Source organism: Lampris incognitus, chromosome 11 (genome assembly GCF_029633865.1).
Source record: "Lampris incognitus isolate fLamInc1 chromosome 11, fLamInc1.hap2, whole genome shotgun sequence".
NCBI lineage: Eukaryota > Metazoa > Chordata > Actinopteri > Lampriformes > Lampridae > Lampris > Lampris incognitus.
In genome coordinates this window covers 45,991,463-46,008,683 of record NC_079221.1, presented here as the reverse complement: position 1 = coordinate 46,008,683, position 17,221 = coordinate 45,991,463, and the positions used below count along the sequence as shown (strand labels likewise).

The window sequence follows — 17,221 nt, the reverse complement described above, 5'->3', positions numbered from 1 at the left end:
ACTTCTCACGAGCCGCCACGCCTTTATGCTCGAAACTGTCATCACTTGTTATATTAAAAGACGCTACAGATAATGTGAGGGACGACGGCGCTCTCGGTTTACATTTGATAGACTGGCTTCAGCTTAAGCCGATTCATTTGCCTAGTAACACTTTTTTGAAAGCGGTGTTTCCACTATTTATAATAATTTCCTGTTTCATGTAAAATTGGATAATTTTGTACGGTAATTCATCTTTTCAGCCCCAGCCCTGGGCTGGACAAATGTTTACAAAGCAGCCAGGCATTTCATGCTTGATAAGTGCAAAGTGCACATCCCAATTTAGCAGGGGAGATGTTGCTGAATATTCAGGAAGCAGGCACTCGGGGGAGGGTCTGCTTGTGTTGTTTGGTTTTTTACTAGTCAGTGCTTTGTTTGCTGTTTTACTACAGGAGACACATTTTCACTTGCACAGGGACTTCCCAAAAGGTCATACCACTTTGATAGCTATATACGTTTGTTGTTGATGAATAGGGTAGTGACATTTGCTAGCTTTGATATGAATGGGCTGAACGGACCTTTTAAAAGGAAAAGAGTCTTCGCACACCTGGAAAAACTGCAAATTGATATTGCTTTTATACAAGAAACCCGTCTTATCACACAGGAGCATACGAAACTGAGGAGTCAATGGGTAGGACATGTGTTATCATCATCATTCATTCCAAAGCCAGGGGAGTGGCCGTTTTGATAAATAAAAACACTCCGGTGACGATTGGAGAAACTATTATTGATCCATCAAGCCGATACGTGTTAGTTGATTGTCGGATTTACCCAGAACCCTGGACACTTAAATTTATATGCACCCAACTATGATGATAAATCCGCTATTCAGGATATCTTTCTCAAGGTATCAGGGGGATGACAAAATATACTCGTGGGGGCGACGTTAATTTTTGCTTTGATTCTATTCTGGATAAGTCAACCTCAACAGTATCCAAAACAAAAGCGGCCGAAACCGCCTTGGCTTTTATGGAAGATCTTAACTTGATGGCTGTGTGGTGACAAATGCACCCTCAAACCAGGGACTACTGCTTCTCTTCCTGTCCCCATCACGCTCATACTAGGATTGACCTTTTTCTGCTATTAATGCAGCTAATTTATAGAACATTAGAATCTGAATACTTAGCTAGACCCCTGTCGGATCATTCACCTTTGACCCTGTCTATCTTGATGCCAGCAAAACCAACCAATTCCTTTAGATGGTGTTTGAACCCTACCCTTCTTCAAAAACCAGCTTTCTGCAAGTTTATTTAAGACCAGATAGAGCTATTCTGTGAGACAAGCTGGGCCTCTTCTCCCAATAATTTTATATTATGGGACACGCTAAAAGCTTATTTAAGAGGACAAATGATCTCCTATACGAAAGGTATTAAAAGGAAATACGTGGCAGAAATAGAAGAACTGGAAGCAGACATTTTTAAATTTGGAAAAGGAGTTCCAACAGTCTGGGTCCAAAGAATTATAACAATCACTGGGAAACAAAAAGCTCAAATACAATGCATTACATACTTATAGAACTGAAAAGGCAATTTTAAGAACTAAAAGATATTGTGAATTGGGAGAGAAGGCACACAAAATCTTGTCCTGGCAACTGAGAACAGAGGAAATCTCAAGGACAACTCATGCAATTCAAACTGAAATGGATTCAGTCTCATATAATCCAACAGAAATTAACGACACATTTTAAACAGTTTTATACACATTTATGTACATCAGAATCTCCAGAAGACCTTACGAAAATTGATGAATATCTGTCCACCACTGAATTGCCCAAACTTGGCCGAGAAGACCAAATGAATCTTGATCGTCCCTTCACACAGAAGGAAATTGAAAAGGCCCTGGGCTCATTACACCCTAATAAATCACCAGGGGGGGACGGTTTCCCTCCTGAATTTTACAGAGAATTTAAGGCTCTACTCGTCCCCCACATCATGGATGTAATTAAGGCATCTAAAACTCAATCTCTCCCCAAATCCTTCTCTACTGCCGTAATCACTGATTCACAAAAAAATAGATACCCATTTAAATGCTCTTCATTTCAGCCTATTTCCTTATCAAATTCACACTATAAATTGATCACTAAGGCCCTAGTGAACAGGCTTGGCCAACAAGACATTCCTCTGGTATCTTCGGTTAAGATCTTTTCTTAAAACCAACCCGGGCCCTGGAATGATTTTACCTGTACTTACTGATGTGGAGAAACTGCTCCATGAGGGAAATGTATACAAAATTATTTCCAAAATGTACTCCTTCCTGCTGAGTGAGGGCCCAAAACCAGGTCTGCGCAAATCTAGAGCGGGATGGGAATCGGATCTGAACATAGCAACTGATAAACAACTCTGGTCAGATTTATGTCAAGGCAGTTTGTCAGCTACCATTAATGCCCGGTACAGACTGGGTCACTATAATTTCCTCCATCAACTGTACCTCAGCCCGCAGAAACTACATAAATCCAAACCTGAATTGTCAGAAATGTGCTTCAGATGTCGAGGTTGGCTCCTTCCTGCTCTGTACTCGGCTTTGTACAAAGGTGAGACCCTTTTGGTACAACTTCTGTGACACCTGGACCAAGATCACAGGAGTTACCTTCCCATTAGATCCTGAGCTTTCCTTACTGGGGAACTTCACAAGTGTCGGCAGATCCTCAACCATTTCCCAAATTGCATTTTCGGACATCACTCTACGTGTGGCCAGGGAATGCATAACAGTGACATGGAAATCTGATTCCCCTCTTCTCAGTGATAGATGGTCTTTGGAAATGAACAGTTGTATTCCTCTTGAAAAGATCACATATAGTCTTAGAAAAGGATATAACACCTTTCTGAAAATTTGGCAGCCTTTCCTAGAGTACATAGGCACATAATTGATGCCACCACAGGGATGTGATCATTTTTGGTTGAACAGAAGGCCTCTTTAAAGATGTGTTAGTGCAGTGCTTCTGTATTTCATTCCCCTGTCTTCTTAGGAAGAAGGGAATTGGGGCTTTTTTGTGTTTCGTATTCTATGGTTGCTAAAATTGGTTTGAAAATGAAAAGTAAATATTCCAAAGAAAAGAACTTCAGTAGCGGTATGCTCAACATTTGCCTGAATTACCGCTTGTATTTTCCAACATTTGTTCTACACATTTGTGCAGAATTTGGGAATCATAATTATTCCAGCACTTCTTAAAAGCCTCCCAGAGATTGTCCCGTGATGTTACAGTATGTTTTCACTTTTTCCCTTTTTAAATGTTTCCCATAGATGTTTAGTGGGGATACGGTCTGGTGTCTGTGGAGGGAAAGCCATTCAAATCAACACTCCTTGTTCTTCCTTGGATTCAAATCAACACTCCTTGTTCTTCCTTGGATTCAAATCAACACTCCTTGTTCTTCCTTGGATTCAAATCAACACTCCTTGTTCTTCCTTGGATTCAAGTCAACACGCCTTGTTCTTCCTTGGATAGTCCTGGCAAAACCTTGATGTGTGGTTCAGATCATTGCCCTGAAGGAAAATGAATCCCCTTCCACACAACTTTAAGCCAGAAGAGACGGCATGCGTCTGTAGAATAGATTGATACTTTTCTTTGGTTCGTGTGTCATCGATCCTGTGTAAGTCTCCAACTCCAGGATAGATGAAACAGCTCCAAACCTGAATGCTGCCACCACCTTGTTTGGTTTATGTAGTAGCCATCTCACTTAAAAGCCATATCAGTGCTAGCATTAGGGATCGAAACGTCAATTTAATCTTCAAATCATGTTGTTTTTGCCATTTGGATCCACAAAAGCTTTTACATGAAGGCACCAATACAGTACTGCAAGTCTACCACTAACACAAGCTGGCTTCAGGTGGTGCTTCAAACACCGGGACTTGGAGCGTCCACACAGTACTGCCTGTGCTACAGCCTCAATGAGCCCTGTCAGGCTGCAGAGGAGGAGGAGGCGCCGGGCAGTAGGTAAAAGAGAGAAAGGGGCATCGTAACTGATACTCTTCTTAATTGTTTTCCAGTCACAGTTTGTGCAGTATGATATGAATTAAAATTAACATATGATTCCTAATTTACTTTGTAATATAACAAAGGGTCACTTTGCTGGTTTGGTTTGAGGTTTGGTTTTAGGACTAGTTTGATTTTGAGTTCTCAAGGTCCTGTCTTGCAGATTTTCATTGTAACCCTGCATGCATAGGCCTGCTTGTACTTACTCAACCAATCACATCCATCCACCCATTATCCAAACCACTTATCCTGCTCTCGGGGTCGCGGGGATGCTGGAGCCTATCCCAGCAGTCATTGGGCGGCAGGCGGGAAGACGCCCTGGACAGGCCGCCAGGCCATCACAGGGCCGACACACACACACATTCACACCTAGGGACAATTTAGTACAGCCGATTCACCTGACCTACATGTCTTTGGACTGTGGGAGGAAACCGGCGTGCCCGGAGGAAACCCACGCAGACACGGGGAGAACACGCAAACTCCACACAGAGGACGACCCGGGACGACCCCCAAGGTTGGACTACCCCGGGGCTCGAACCCAGGGCCCTCTTGCTGCGAGGCAACCGCGCTACCCACTGCCGCCACCAATCACATCACAGTACTTAATTATGCTAGGTGTGCCACATCTGACATAATGGAGTGCTAAGTACAAGCGGACCGACATATGCAGGGTTACAGTGAAAATCTGGAGGACAGGGGGGCCTTGGGGACTGGATTTGTAAACATTAGAGCATGGGCTCGACACACCCGTCTCTACAGGTACTCGTTTGTGTGTGTGTGTTTATGAGGGAGAGACTCTGCATGTCAGTGTAAGTATGCTCTTTTGTTCTTGCGTCTCCATGTGTAAGTGTACATGTTTGCGTGACTGACGCTAGGTGAGAGGTAGCCGTGAGGGATACGGCTCAACGGCAGCACTTTGTTTCCGTCGTTGGCCGACACACCTGACACACCTCCAGCAGAAAAGAACGCAGGATATAGAACGAGCGGCACGGCGGTGCGGTGGTTAGCACTGCCACCTCACAGCAAGAAGGTCCTGGGTTCGAGGCCCGGGGTAGGCTGACCTTGGTGGGCCGTCCCGGGTCGTCCTCCGTGTGGAGTTTGCATGTTCTCCCCGTGTCTGCGTGGGTTTCCTCCGGGGGCTCCGGTTTCCTCCCACAGTCCAAAGACCTGTAGGTCAGGTGACTCGGCCGTACTACATTGTCCATGTGTGTGTGGGCCCTGTGTGATGGTCTGGCGGCCTGTCCAGGGTGTCTCCCCGCCTGCCGCCCAATGACTGCTGGGATAGGCTCCAGCATCCCCGCGACCCTGAGAGCAGGATGAGCGGTTTGGATGATGGATGGGTGGATGGACGGACGGGTGGATGGATGGATGCTGTCAAACCACACGGATCAGCTCGGTGTTTTCAGCGTGTGAGATAGTTTGCATGTGGGTACCGAAAAGACATGTCTCCCCGGAGCCGCTTTTTTAACGTTTTGTAACCAAATCTCTCCCTCAGAGCCGCCGGTAAATGAGGTCCTTCGCGGGGTAACGGGGCTTTCCCCCGTTGCAGGGTTGCAGACGCCCCGTAATCTCCCTAGCCTTCGAAAGTGACACCAGCCGTTGTCTCTCGTTGACAGGTACCGTGTGGTGGTGCCCTACCCTCCCCAGAGCGACGCCGAGATTGAGCTGAGGGAAGGCGACGTGGTGTTTGTCCATAAGAAGAGGGAGGACGGCTGGTACAAGGGCACCCTGCAGAGGACGGGACGCACCGGCCTCTTCCCCGGCAGCTTCGTGGAGAGCTTCTGACCCGTGAGGAGGAGGGAGACGCACGTGCACACAAAGACACACATGTTCTTACAATGAACACACAAGCTAACGCGCACACACACACACACACACACAAAGCTAGCCCCGGTTTCAACCAGCCCCACCACGCAGGAAAGCGGGACAGCTTTTCCAGTTGAGGCGGCCCCCCCAGAACGGCCGTGGGACGGGGGGGGGGGGGGGCCTTCATCACACTCATCATATAGACTTTTGATGTTGACATCATGACTACTGAAGGCACACACGAGACGACAGCACAGAAAGACACACCCTTCCTCCCGGCTCTCCTCCCGCCGGCGCCACCCGCCACCAAATAACGGCACAAAAGCATCGCCGCTGCTTCTCACAAGGAACCTCTCGACTCCAGTTTTGGGTGCTCTCTTTGTAAATTACTTGTTCACAGTGAAAGTTTACATGGTCCTCTGTGTCCTGAGTAGATCTGACGAAACCCAGGACCCGGCAGAGCGATTCGGGACACGTTTCAGATCTCCATGACTTGTACAAAACGTCTTTTCTTAATTCCGTATGTGAGCTTTTTGGAAAAATAAGGTTTTTATGGATCGGCAGCGACACGGCGCCTCTAGCCGTGCAGTCTCTATACGCTCCTCCGTGCACACGGACTGTGGTAGAATGTATGTAGGGTCCAGGGGAAGCAGAGTCCAGGCCAGCACACAGGGCGGCGGGTCAGGTGACTCGGGTGCAGAGCGCCGGCTGACGCCCGTCAACTATGAACACCACTGAATTCAGCAGCACTGCTCTGCAAAACCAGCAAACCACCCCCCCCCCACAGAAGGTACGGGTGTAGGATGTGCCCGGCAGTAGAATTCACAGCCCGTCGGCGACTGGAGGCCCGTGAGGGGTTTTATATTGAGATGAGTTTGGGTGTTCTTCTTGGCCGGCGTCGGCCGGCGCCGGCGTGCGGTGTGGCCTTGCCCGGGCAGGGACAACAGTGCTGCCACACAAACTGCCAGCCCTCACCTCCGATCTTATCGACCTTCGACAAGTATTTTTGTACCTTTTCAGTGTATGTCTGATCTGCCTTGTGAGTTTCTATGTCCTGAATGTGGGTCAAGGCCGGGCTTGTTCAGAACCCGCCACAGCCATCTCTCTCTCTCTCTCTCTCTCTCTCTCTCTCTCTCTCTATCTGCCAAGACGGAAACAGAAGCACAGCATAACTCATTCGTGTGTGTGTGTGTGTGTGTGTGTGTGTGTGTGTGTGTGTGTGTGTGTGTGTGTGTGTGTGTGAGAAAGAGTCTCAATATAGCAGTCAGTATTTAAAGAGCTAAAAACGTGCGTGTGCACACATGTGTTTACGTGGTGGGTTTGCACATGTGACCATGAGAGGAACCGTTTCAAAACCAGCCAGGTGACGACTGAACCAGGTGAGTAGCGGCTGCTGAAGGTCGATGCTAGATCCAGCAGGGTGTAGGCACGGAAGTAGACGTGGTTGGTTGTTGGTTAGGGTTAGGGTTTAAACTCTTTTTGAATTTCCACTGTTAGCAAGCGTTAACGTTAGCTATCGTTACAGTACGCTCTGGCAGTGTTAAGGTCAGCCGTAAGCTAGCTAGCTAGCTAGCTAAATGCTTCAGCGCGCATCGTTTGTTTCAGAGGGGCACGGAAGTAGACGTGGTTGGTTGTTGGTTAGGGTTTAAACTCTTTTTGAATTTCCATTGTTAGCAAGCGTTAACGTTAGCTATCGTTACAGTACGCTCTGGCAGTGTTAAGGTCAGCTGTAAGCTAGCTAGCTAGCTAGCTAAATGCTTCAGCGCGCATCGTTTGTTTCAGAGGGGCACGGAAGTAGACGTGGTTGGTTGTTGGTTAGGGTTTAAACTCTTTTTGAATTTCCATTGTTAGCAAGCGTTAACGTTAGCTATCGTTACAGTACGCTCTGGCAGTGTTAAGGTCAGCTGTAAGCTAGCTAGCTAGCTAAATGCTTCAGCGCGCATCGTTTGTTTCAGAGGGGCACGGAAGTAGACGTGGTTGGCTGTTGGTTAGGGTTTAAACTCTTTTTGAATTTCCACTGTTAGCAAGCGTTAACGTTAGCTATCGTTACAGTACGCTCTGGCAGTGTTAAGGTCAGCCGTAAGCTAGCTAGCTAGCTAAATGCTTCAGCGCGCATCGTTTGTTTCAGAGGGGCACGGAAGTAGACGTGGTTGGTTGTTGGTTAGGGTTTAAACTCTTTTTGAATTTCCATTGTTAGCAAGCGCTAACGTTAGCTATCGTTACAGTACGCTCTGGCAGTGTTAAGGTCAGCTGTAAGCTAGCTAGCTAGCTAAATGCTTCAGCGCGCATCGTTTGTTTCAGAGGGGCACGGAAGTAGACGTGGTTGGTTGTTGGTTAGGGTTTAAACTCTTTTTGAATTTCCATTGTTAGCAAGCGTTAACGTTAGCTATCGTTACAGTACACTCTGGCAGTGTTAAGGTCAGCTGTAAGCTAGCTAGCTAGCTAAATGCTTCAGCGCGCATCGTTTGTTTCAAGTCAGTGCGCGCCGAGGTTCCGCGCTGTCTATTGGCCGACGCAGACAGCCAATCACGGCTACTTCCGTGCCCACACCCCGTTGGATCTGGCATCAACCGCTGCTGAAGCGGCCCGCTACGCTCACTGTTACAATAGCACAGGCCAAAGCGAAGCACAAGCAAGCCCTCTCATTGGTTAGTTACTGCCATGTAAGGCTCAGTCATTGGCTAAGCACACTAAACTCTGATTGGCCGGATACCGCCCTACAGGATGCTCACCGCCACACAGCACGTGCACGTGAGGCTGCAGCCTGCGATCTCAAACAGCGGGGATGCATGCACAAAACAGAAGGCGCTAACCAGTCCCCCAGTAAATCAGGCAGCGAGGCCGCTGGGAGAAATTGTGAGGCATAAATTGTGTTTATGCCTTGACGTTTTTGTTTATGTTTTTTTTTCAGAAAGGGACTGCTTTCCCCGTGTCCTCTTAGTCCCCGTCACCTTTCCTTCCCCGTCAAAACTGTGATGGATTTGGCATGGTCTGATAACACGTGAGGAGCTCTTGGCTTTGACCTCGTAAAACCCTAAAGGCGCGTGAACAAATCTGCATGGGGGAGGAATGAAACACACACACACACAGACACACACACATAAAACACAAACAGTCGCCATGGAGGACAACTGGGCTCCCCGTCAGCGGCGGCGTTGGCGACTGTGGCGGATGAAACTCAACGCTTGGCGATGAAGATTGCGCCCCTCCCGTGAGGTCAAGGGCCTCGGTACATGCAGAGTCAGCACATTAGGTATTACACGGAGACCCGCCGGTGAGCCAGGGGTGGGCAGCATGATCCGGAGAGGGCCGGCGTGGGTGCAGGTCCTTGCTGCAACCGAGCAGTGACACACCTGAGTCTACAAACCAAGGTCCTCAGCAAAGACTGGTGGCTGACTGATGCTCTCAGGTGTGTCACTGCCGGGCTGGCACAAAGACCTGCAGCCACACCGGCCCTTTCCGGATCATGCTGCCCGTCCCTGATAGACGCTCTCTTCCTGCATACTACACCGGACTTCCTGCGCACACACACACACACACACACAGGGATGGGCATGTGTGTAAACATAAGCACAGAAACACAGCAACTGACCTGCAGCTCTTGTGAGGCAGCAGGTGAGTTGGTGTCTCATGTCAGCTTTCTTCTTCGCCTCTTCTCCACCTCCCCTGTCGTCAGCCAGCTCGGTGGTGGTTGTGAATGAACTTTGTCATATCGACGTAATTGACTCGTTTGTCCGGAAACCAGCAGTTCCCAGAGTTCCTTCTCTCGCCGTCGTGGAGGATTTCATTTTTTCTGTGAAGCTTATTAAAAAAAATAAAAAATAAACAAACCCTCTCCATTAGTGAGCACGAGCAAGTATTTCATGATGCACCTCCCCTTTTTTTTATGATGAGGGGAGTCCGGTTTTCACATCACGGTGACAGGAGAGGTCCGGGAGGAGAGGAGAGGGGACGTCGGTGTGTTGGCGGGGGGGGGGGGGGTCCGCGAGGGTTTGACTACCACGCGACATGACCTGCCCCACCTGTTTGGATCGAGTGCCGTAACGCCAGTTTGGCTCAAATGACACCAACCTCCCAATCTCCTCTCCCCAGGAGCTACGCAGGGGTGAAGGGGGGCGAGGTTGGGCTCAGTGTAAAAAAAAAAGGGCGCGAAGCGTGCAGTGAAAATATTCAGTCTCCTCCGTTTTCTTTCAAAATGGCTGAAAGGCGCCGCCGTGTACGTTTGGTAGACCCTACACGACCCCATCGTCGTCCCCCCCCCCCTCCCCCTCCCCCCCCGCGGACCTTTCAGGCCGAAAGCCGGGACCCAGAGCATCCACCACGCCTTCTCAGAGTAGACGTCGGCCATCTTGGATTACGTGTTGCTATGGGTGATTTTGTGTTTGGGTGTCGGGGGCCGACCCCTCCCCCTCCCTCCCCCGCGCGCGCGCGCGCGTGCCGAGCTCTTCAGAAATAACTACGATCGTGTTTGGTGCAACACGGACTCTCGTCCCCATCCACACACGAGTTGGCTTTGTTTAAGGGTACCGCAGCAGAAAAAAAATATATATATAGATATACATTATATATATACATAAATATATAATTATATATTGTGCAGAATATTTATAGGCTTTTTTTGCCGTTGGAGTCATGCTTCTCACCAGCAGCGCCCCGTGCTGTCCACCATGTGCTCATGATACATCGTCTTGTACTGATGACCCGTGGCTGGTTGGACCAGTTGTTCCGTTTGTTTTTGTTCTTGGTTTTGTTCTCTTCATGTCAACGTGCATTTTCGCAATAAATGCCTTCGATTTAAAAACAAGCTTGTCTGCCCCCAACTGTGTGTGTGTGTGTATGTGTGTGTGTGTGTCTCTCTCTGCAGCTTGAGATGGGATTGAGCCACTGATCTCAACAACAAAAAGACTGGATCGAGCAACTCGCGATATGCAGTGAAGCCGGCATGGGCGACTTGGCGGCCATCTTGGGTAGACCGAGAAGCGATACCGTTGCATTAGAATTGCCAGCTAGTGTCCGCGGTGGTGTAGCGGTCTAAGCATCAGCTTTGAGTCGATGCAGTTGCCCACTAGGGACCGGGGGTTCGCGCCCCGGTCCCGTCAAATCCGACTATGGCCGGACTCGATGAAGCAGCAATCATTGGCAAGGCTGTCTTCGGGAGGGGGGCGGAGTCAGATTGTGTTCGTCACATGAATGCGTCTCTGTGTGTGTCGGGAAAAGCAGTGATTCGGTCTGAACTCCTTCGAGACTGCCGGCCGGACAGATGCCGTTGGCGAACGCACGCAGTACGAGGGTGGGTGTTTGAATTAAAATAGGGATCGATTGGCCGCTAAATTGGGAGAAAATCGGAAATACATTTATAAAAAAAGAAAGAATTGCCAGCTAAAATGTTGAGTACCAGCGCTCTAACCGCACAGGGTCGACAAAAAGTGGCAATTCAGATAATATAACATTTCACAAGTAAGTACTGTAACCGGTTATTTTCTTGCCCGGGGCGGGATTCGATACGGGGTGTACTGCACCACAAGGCGACATCACTAACCGCTCAGCTAAAGGCTCAGATCCGTTAGCTAGGAGCTAACGTGTCCTATTAGTAGTTTACAGTTGTAAACAACAGTCTCATATTCTCATGTTCTGCAGTCATGATCTTACATTTAGAAGTTGTGTCAGCTGTTTCCGCAGCTTCTTGCCAGCCAGCTTTGCAGTGCATTCTCTGCCAAGATGATGCAGTCGTATCTTGCAATATTTACAAGATTACTTTTATAAGATTAAAAACACGATTATCCGTGACAGCAGTGTCGAACATGTGAGGAGCCAGCTCGGGGATTTTTTTTGACAAATCAAGGCATCTTAAATCAGCAGTTGCTATGGCATCTTGAATGCAAGCGTCCAGTAAAAAAGGGTACTTACTTGTGAAATGTTATTGTAAACTACTAATAAGACACGTTAGCCCCTAACTAACGGGTCTGACCCTTTAGCCGAACGGTTACTGATGTCGCCTGGTGGTGCAGTACACCTCGTATCGAATCCCGCACCGGGCAAGAAAATAACCGGTTACACTGGTGGCAGCGGTGGGATCCGGAAGTGTGCAGATCCTCAGAAGTCTCTTCGGAGCGCGGGAAGAACAAAGCGCGAGGGCGCGCTTCCGGGGAGGGTGACGACTGTAAATTAGTAATAAGACACGTTAGCCCCTAGCTAACAGGTCTGACCCTTTAGCCGAGCGGTTAGTGATGTCGGCTTGTGGTGCAGTACACCCGTATCGAATCCCGCACCGGGCAAGAAAATAACCGGTTATCTTATCTGAATTGCCACTTTTTTTCCACCCTGTGCGGTTAGAGCACTTGTTTGCTCCGCAACTCGGCATTTTAGCTGGCGATTCTAATGCAATGTGGTCGCTTCTTGGTCTACCTAAGATGGCGCCGATCAAGTTCAATTGGCCTTCATAAATTGGTGGCACGGAATTATGGGATGCGCGATCCAGTCTTCTTCTTTTTTAGATCAGTGGGTTGAGCAGGTTGTTAGCCACGGAGTTAGCGGCGAGTTTAATAGCGGAGGATATGTCAGGGGTTAAACGATGTTAATGAAGGGGGGGTGGGGGCGCCTTGCCTCTACAGCTTTCCCTCCCTCCGGTCACCTCCTCCTTTCTTCCACCATTCCCCGTTCTTCCTCCACATTTTCCCTCTTGTCCTCCCCTTTTCCACCGAAGTAGCTCTGGTTCAGACACCGGTTCCGTTCAGGATTCTGAGAACCTTGGTGTTGTGTGGCGAACGGGCCCGCGTTTCGACCAGTTTTTAGCGGAACCGTGTACGTCATCGACGGGGGGACGTTGTGCGTTGCACACCGGATGTAAACGTTAGCGACGTCCGAAACCTATGACGTCATATTATTGCGTCGTCCAGGTCCACTTTTGGACAACTGTTTTTTTATCGTCTCGGTAGTCCTTAATTTTCTTAATTTGTTGTTACGTTCGAGTGAACCCATTCTTGGTCATCTCTTCTGCTAATTCGCCACACAGCTTGCTCTTTGTCGTGCCCCTCTCTAGTTTCTCCTGAAACTCGGGAGATGCCCAGATAACAACCAAACACCGAGTTTCCCCAGCTGACCACTGCGCACCCTCGTTATCTGCCGATTCCGCCATTATCTGCCGTTAAGGCTGTCTCCTCTCTTCTTCTCTTCTTCATTATCTACCGCTGAGCTATCGCCTCACTTCTTCTCTTCTTCATTATCTACCGTTAGGCTGTCTCCTCTCTTCTTCATTATCTACTGTTAGGCTATCTCCTCTCTTCTCTTCTTCTTCATTATCTACAGTTAGGCTGTCCCCTCTCTTCTTCATTATCTACCGTTAGGCTGTCTCCTCTCTTCTTCATCATCTACCGTTAGGCTGTCTCCTCTCTTCTTCATTATCTACCGCTGAGCTATCGCCTCTCTTCTTCTCTTCTTCATCATCTACCGTTAGGCTGTCTCCTCTCTTCTTCATCTACCGTTAGGCTGTCTCCTCTCTTCTTCATCATCTACCTTTAGGCTGTCTCCTCTCTTCTTCATTATCTACCGTTAGGCTGTCTCCTCTCTTCTTCTTCATCTACCGTTAGGCTGCCTCCTCTCTTCTTCATCATCTACCGTTAGGCTGTCTCCTCTCTTCTTCATCTACCGTTAGGCTATCTCCTCTCTTCTCTTCTTCGTTATCTACAGTTAGGCTGTCTCCTCTCTTCTTCATCATCTACCGTTAGGCTATCTCCTCTCTTCTTCTGTTCTTCATTATCTACCACTAAACTATCTCCTCTCTTCTCTTCTTCATCATCTACCGTTAGGCTATCTCCTCTCTTCTTCTGTTCTTCATTATCTACCGCTAAGCTATCTCCTCTCCTCTCTTCTTCATTATCTACCGTTAGGCTGTCTTCTCTCTTCTTCATTATCTACCGTTAGGCTATCTCCTCTCTTCTTCTCTTCTTCATTATCTACCGCTAAGCTATCTCCTCTCCTCTCTTCTTCATTATCTACCGTTAGGCTGTCTCCTCTTCTTCTCTTCTTCATTATCGACCGTTAGGCCGTCTCCTCACTTCTTCTCTTCTTCATTATCTACCGCTAAACTATCCCCTCTCTTCTTCTCTTCTTCATTATCGACCGTTAGGCTATCTCCTCTCTTCTTCATTATCTACCACTAAACTATCCCCTCTCTTCTTCTCTTCTTCATTATCGACCGTTAGGCTATCTCCTCTCTTCTTCATCATCTACCGCTAAACTATCTCCTCTCTTCTTCTCTTCTTCATTATCGACCGTTAGGCTGTCTCCTCACTTCTTCTCTTCTTCATTATCTACCGCTAAACTATCCCCTCTCTTCTTCTCTTCTTCATTATCTACCGCTAAGCTATCGCCTCTCTTCTTCTCTTCTTCATTATCTACCGTTAGGCTGTCTCCTCTCTTCTTAATTATCTACCGCAAAGCTATCGCCTCTCTTCTTCTCTTCTTCATTATCTACCGTTAGGCTATCCCCTCTCTTCTTCATTATCTACCGCTAAGCTATCGCCTCTCTTCTTCTCTTCTTCATTATCGACCGTTAGGCTATCTCCTCTCTTCTTCTCTTCTTCATTATCTACCGTTAGGCTGTCTCCTCTCTTCTTAATTATCTACCGCTAAGCTATCGCCTCTCTTCTTCTCTTCTTCATTATCGACCGTTAGGCTATCTCCTCTCTTCTTCATTATCTACCGCTAAGCTATCCCCTCTCTTCTTCTCTTCTTCATTATCGACCGTTAGGCTGTCTCCTCTCTTCCTCCTCTGGAATGTCACACGCCCATTGGTGTCGTCACGGTTCGCGCTGAAAAACCTGGGGTGTTTTCGTGTGCCGGTTCGGAACTAACTTTTCGGGTTCGCAACCAATTTATATTTGCTCTGAACCGTTCAAAAACGGGTTTGCGAACCGTCACCGAACCCGTCCCCTGTTGGTGGAAAAAGGCTATGCCTGCCCTCCTTACATTCATGTGCCCTTTTGGTACCTTCTTTTTCTCACGCATCCCTTTCTCCCCCTGATCCTCCTCCACCTGCTTCGTGTCCCGCGCCTACCCGAGGTTGGACAAGGTGAGTAATTGGTGATTCCAGTGTTGCAAGCCGGCCCCTAAACGACGAGCTCATCTTCTGGCAAGGCAGACCTGTCACCGTGGAGGGATCCCAGCAGAGCCGGCCTGCCTGCCTAGATGTCTGTCACCGGTAATCACCTCTATTTGCATTTAGAGTGACTCGCACAAGGTACAGGGGACCGTGTGTGTGTGCACGGCCGGATGGCAGCTATCTTGGACGGAAGCGTGTGCGCAAAAATCTCGACATTAATGCACGAGCTCAAAAGCAATATGTCCACAAGGCAAGCTATATTCCTTCCAGATTCTGGCACTAAGCCCTTCCTCGCCCATACGCCACCCGCTGAGCACGAGTGTAGCCCACATGCACGCGGGACCACGTACACACCGATGCCCTCCGGCTCCATTTTATCCGCACGTACACACGCACACGCACACGCACACACGTCTTCGGCGCTCTTTCCTGCCACACCGCTGCCCGAGCAGGGACCCCTGCCTCTCTTGGCCACGGACACGTTTGGTCCCCTGTCGCGTCGAACCGTCAAACCGATCCCCGCCAACCCGACCCGAACTCCAACCAGCACCAACGCAAAGGATTCGGTGGAACCCTGGCTCCCTCCAGAGACCCGGGCCGGGCGGTGCCCGGGTGTTTGAGCAGCCTGCTGCTCTCCCGGGGGGAGGGAGAGGGGAAGGGAGAGCGCCCCGCTTGTAGCGTTCCCACCGCTGGGTGAAATGACTTGAATTCTCCACGGGTAGTTTTATGAAGATCTATGTCTCGGGCCGCACTGCGGTATTAAGGCAGCTATGTCACGTAGTGGGTACGACTTGAGTCAACTTTTAGTGGATGGTCACAATCTTTGAGCAATTATGTCCAGACTTTATTGGACACATTTTGATCCCGAGAGTGAGGAGTTGAGCACTTGTGAGGATTATAAGATGAAAACAGAGGCTCCATAAGCTGAACCAGTGAGGTAGAGGAGGGTATACACCTTTTTTTCTGTCAATTTGCAGGAGGCTGTAATCACTTACAGGGATGTCACGTGGGGGTTGGGGGGGGGGGTGCGAGGCCCTGTGCAAGCTTGAGGTGGGAGGCCTTGCTCATTGTTATGCATGCGCATGAATCACAGTCACACTCACATAGCGATTCTGGTTCTACTGCATGCATAATCTCGGCGCAATACATATTTAACAATAATATAGCATCATCATGCACGTAGTCAAGTAAGTTTTATTTGTGTAGCCCGTTGTCACAAATTAGAGATTTGCCTCAGGGGGCTTTACAGCAACACAACATCCCGTCCTTAGACCCTCACATCGGATAAGTAACAACTCCCTAAAACAAACCTTTAACAGGGAGAAAAAAAAGTAGGCAGAAAGCTCAGGGAGAGCAGCAGAGGAGGGATCTCTCCCCCAAGACGCACAACGAGGAATGATGTTGTGTTTACACAATTTACACAATACAACATTGAGAGAGCATAACAGAATTATAATGGAATTATAAAATATATGAAGACTATTATGAGGAGGATGCCAAGCAGTGTCCAGACGCCACCAGAACAGCCCAGGACCCAAGCCAAGTGACCACCATCACCATAGAGACAATACAAAAAAAAACCCACATTAGTCACACGTCTGAGTGAGAGAAGGATATAACACTGAAACAGGATAACAAAATTATATGGATTCATTAGATATATTAAACAATGTGTGATGGGGGGGGATGCTAAGTAGTGTCCAGGTAGCGACCACCATCACCATGGAGTTCTGGGAGGAGGACAGACTGCACGTGCACACAGGGGAGACTCACATCACACCATTCACACACAGAAGAAGAGAAAGGAGAAGACATAATTCAGAGAGACAAAAGACGTGAGAGAAGAGAACAGTTTGCAATAGCCAATAATCTATACTCTATAATCTCGTCAGCAGAACAGTGGTTGGTAAATTCATTGTGACAGAAAACCAACCTGCCATGCAGTACAGGTCATGAAGTACTGAAAGGTAAATAATTGTAGGCTAAGGCAAAAAGAGGAGTTTTAAGTTTGGATTTAAAGGACTCAATAGATTGTCTGATGGCAGCAGGCAGGTTATTCCACAAGAAGGGGCCCGGTAGGAAAAGGCCCTGCCACCAGATGACTTCTTTTTAACTTTGGGTCACACAGGAGCCCTGTATTTTGAGAGTGAAGAGCTCGAGACAGAATGTACGGTTTAAGGAGATCAGACAAGTAAGATGGGGCAAGCCCATTTAGGATGTTATAAGTCATCAGAAGCACCTTGAAGTCTGATCTAACATGGGTAGGAAGCCAATGAAAGGAGGCAAGAATTGGTGTAATATGGTCAAAT

General features: G+C 48.3%; 1 protein-coding gene across 1 annotated transcript in view; it reads left to right on the top strand.

Moving 5' to 3' along the window:
• LOC130121135 (E3 ubiquitin-protein ligase SH3RF3-like) overlaps positions 1-6,257 on the top strand; it is a 178,207-nt gene extending 171,950 nt beyond the window's left edge. The window contains 1 exon segment of the mRNA XM_056289986.1: positions 5,623-6,257. Coding sequence (XP_056145961.1) covers positions 5,623-5,791 — 169 coding nt within the window. The 3' untranslated portion in view covers positions 5,792-6,257.
• Positions 6,258-17,221: the final 10,964 nt, after the last annotated feature.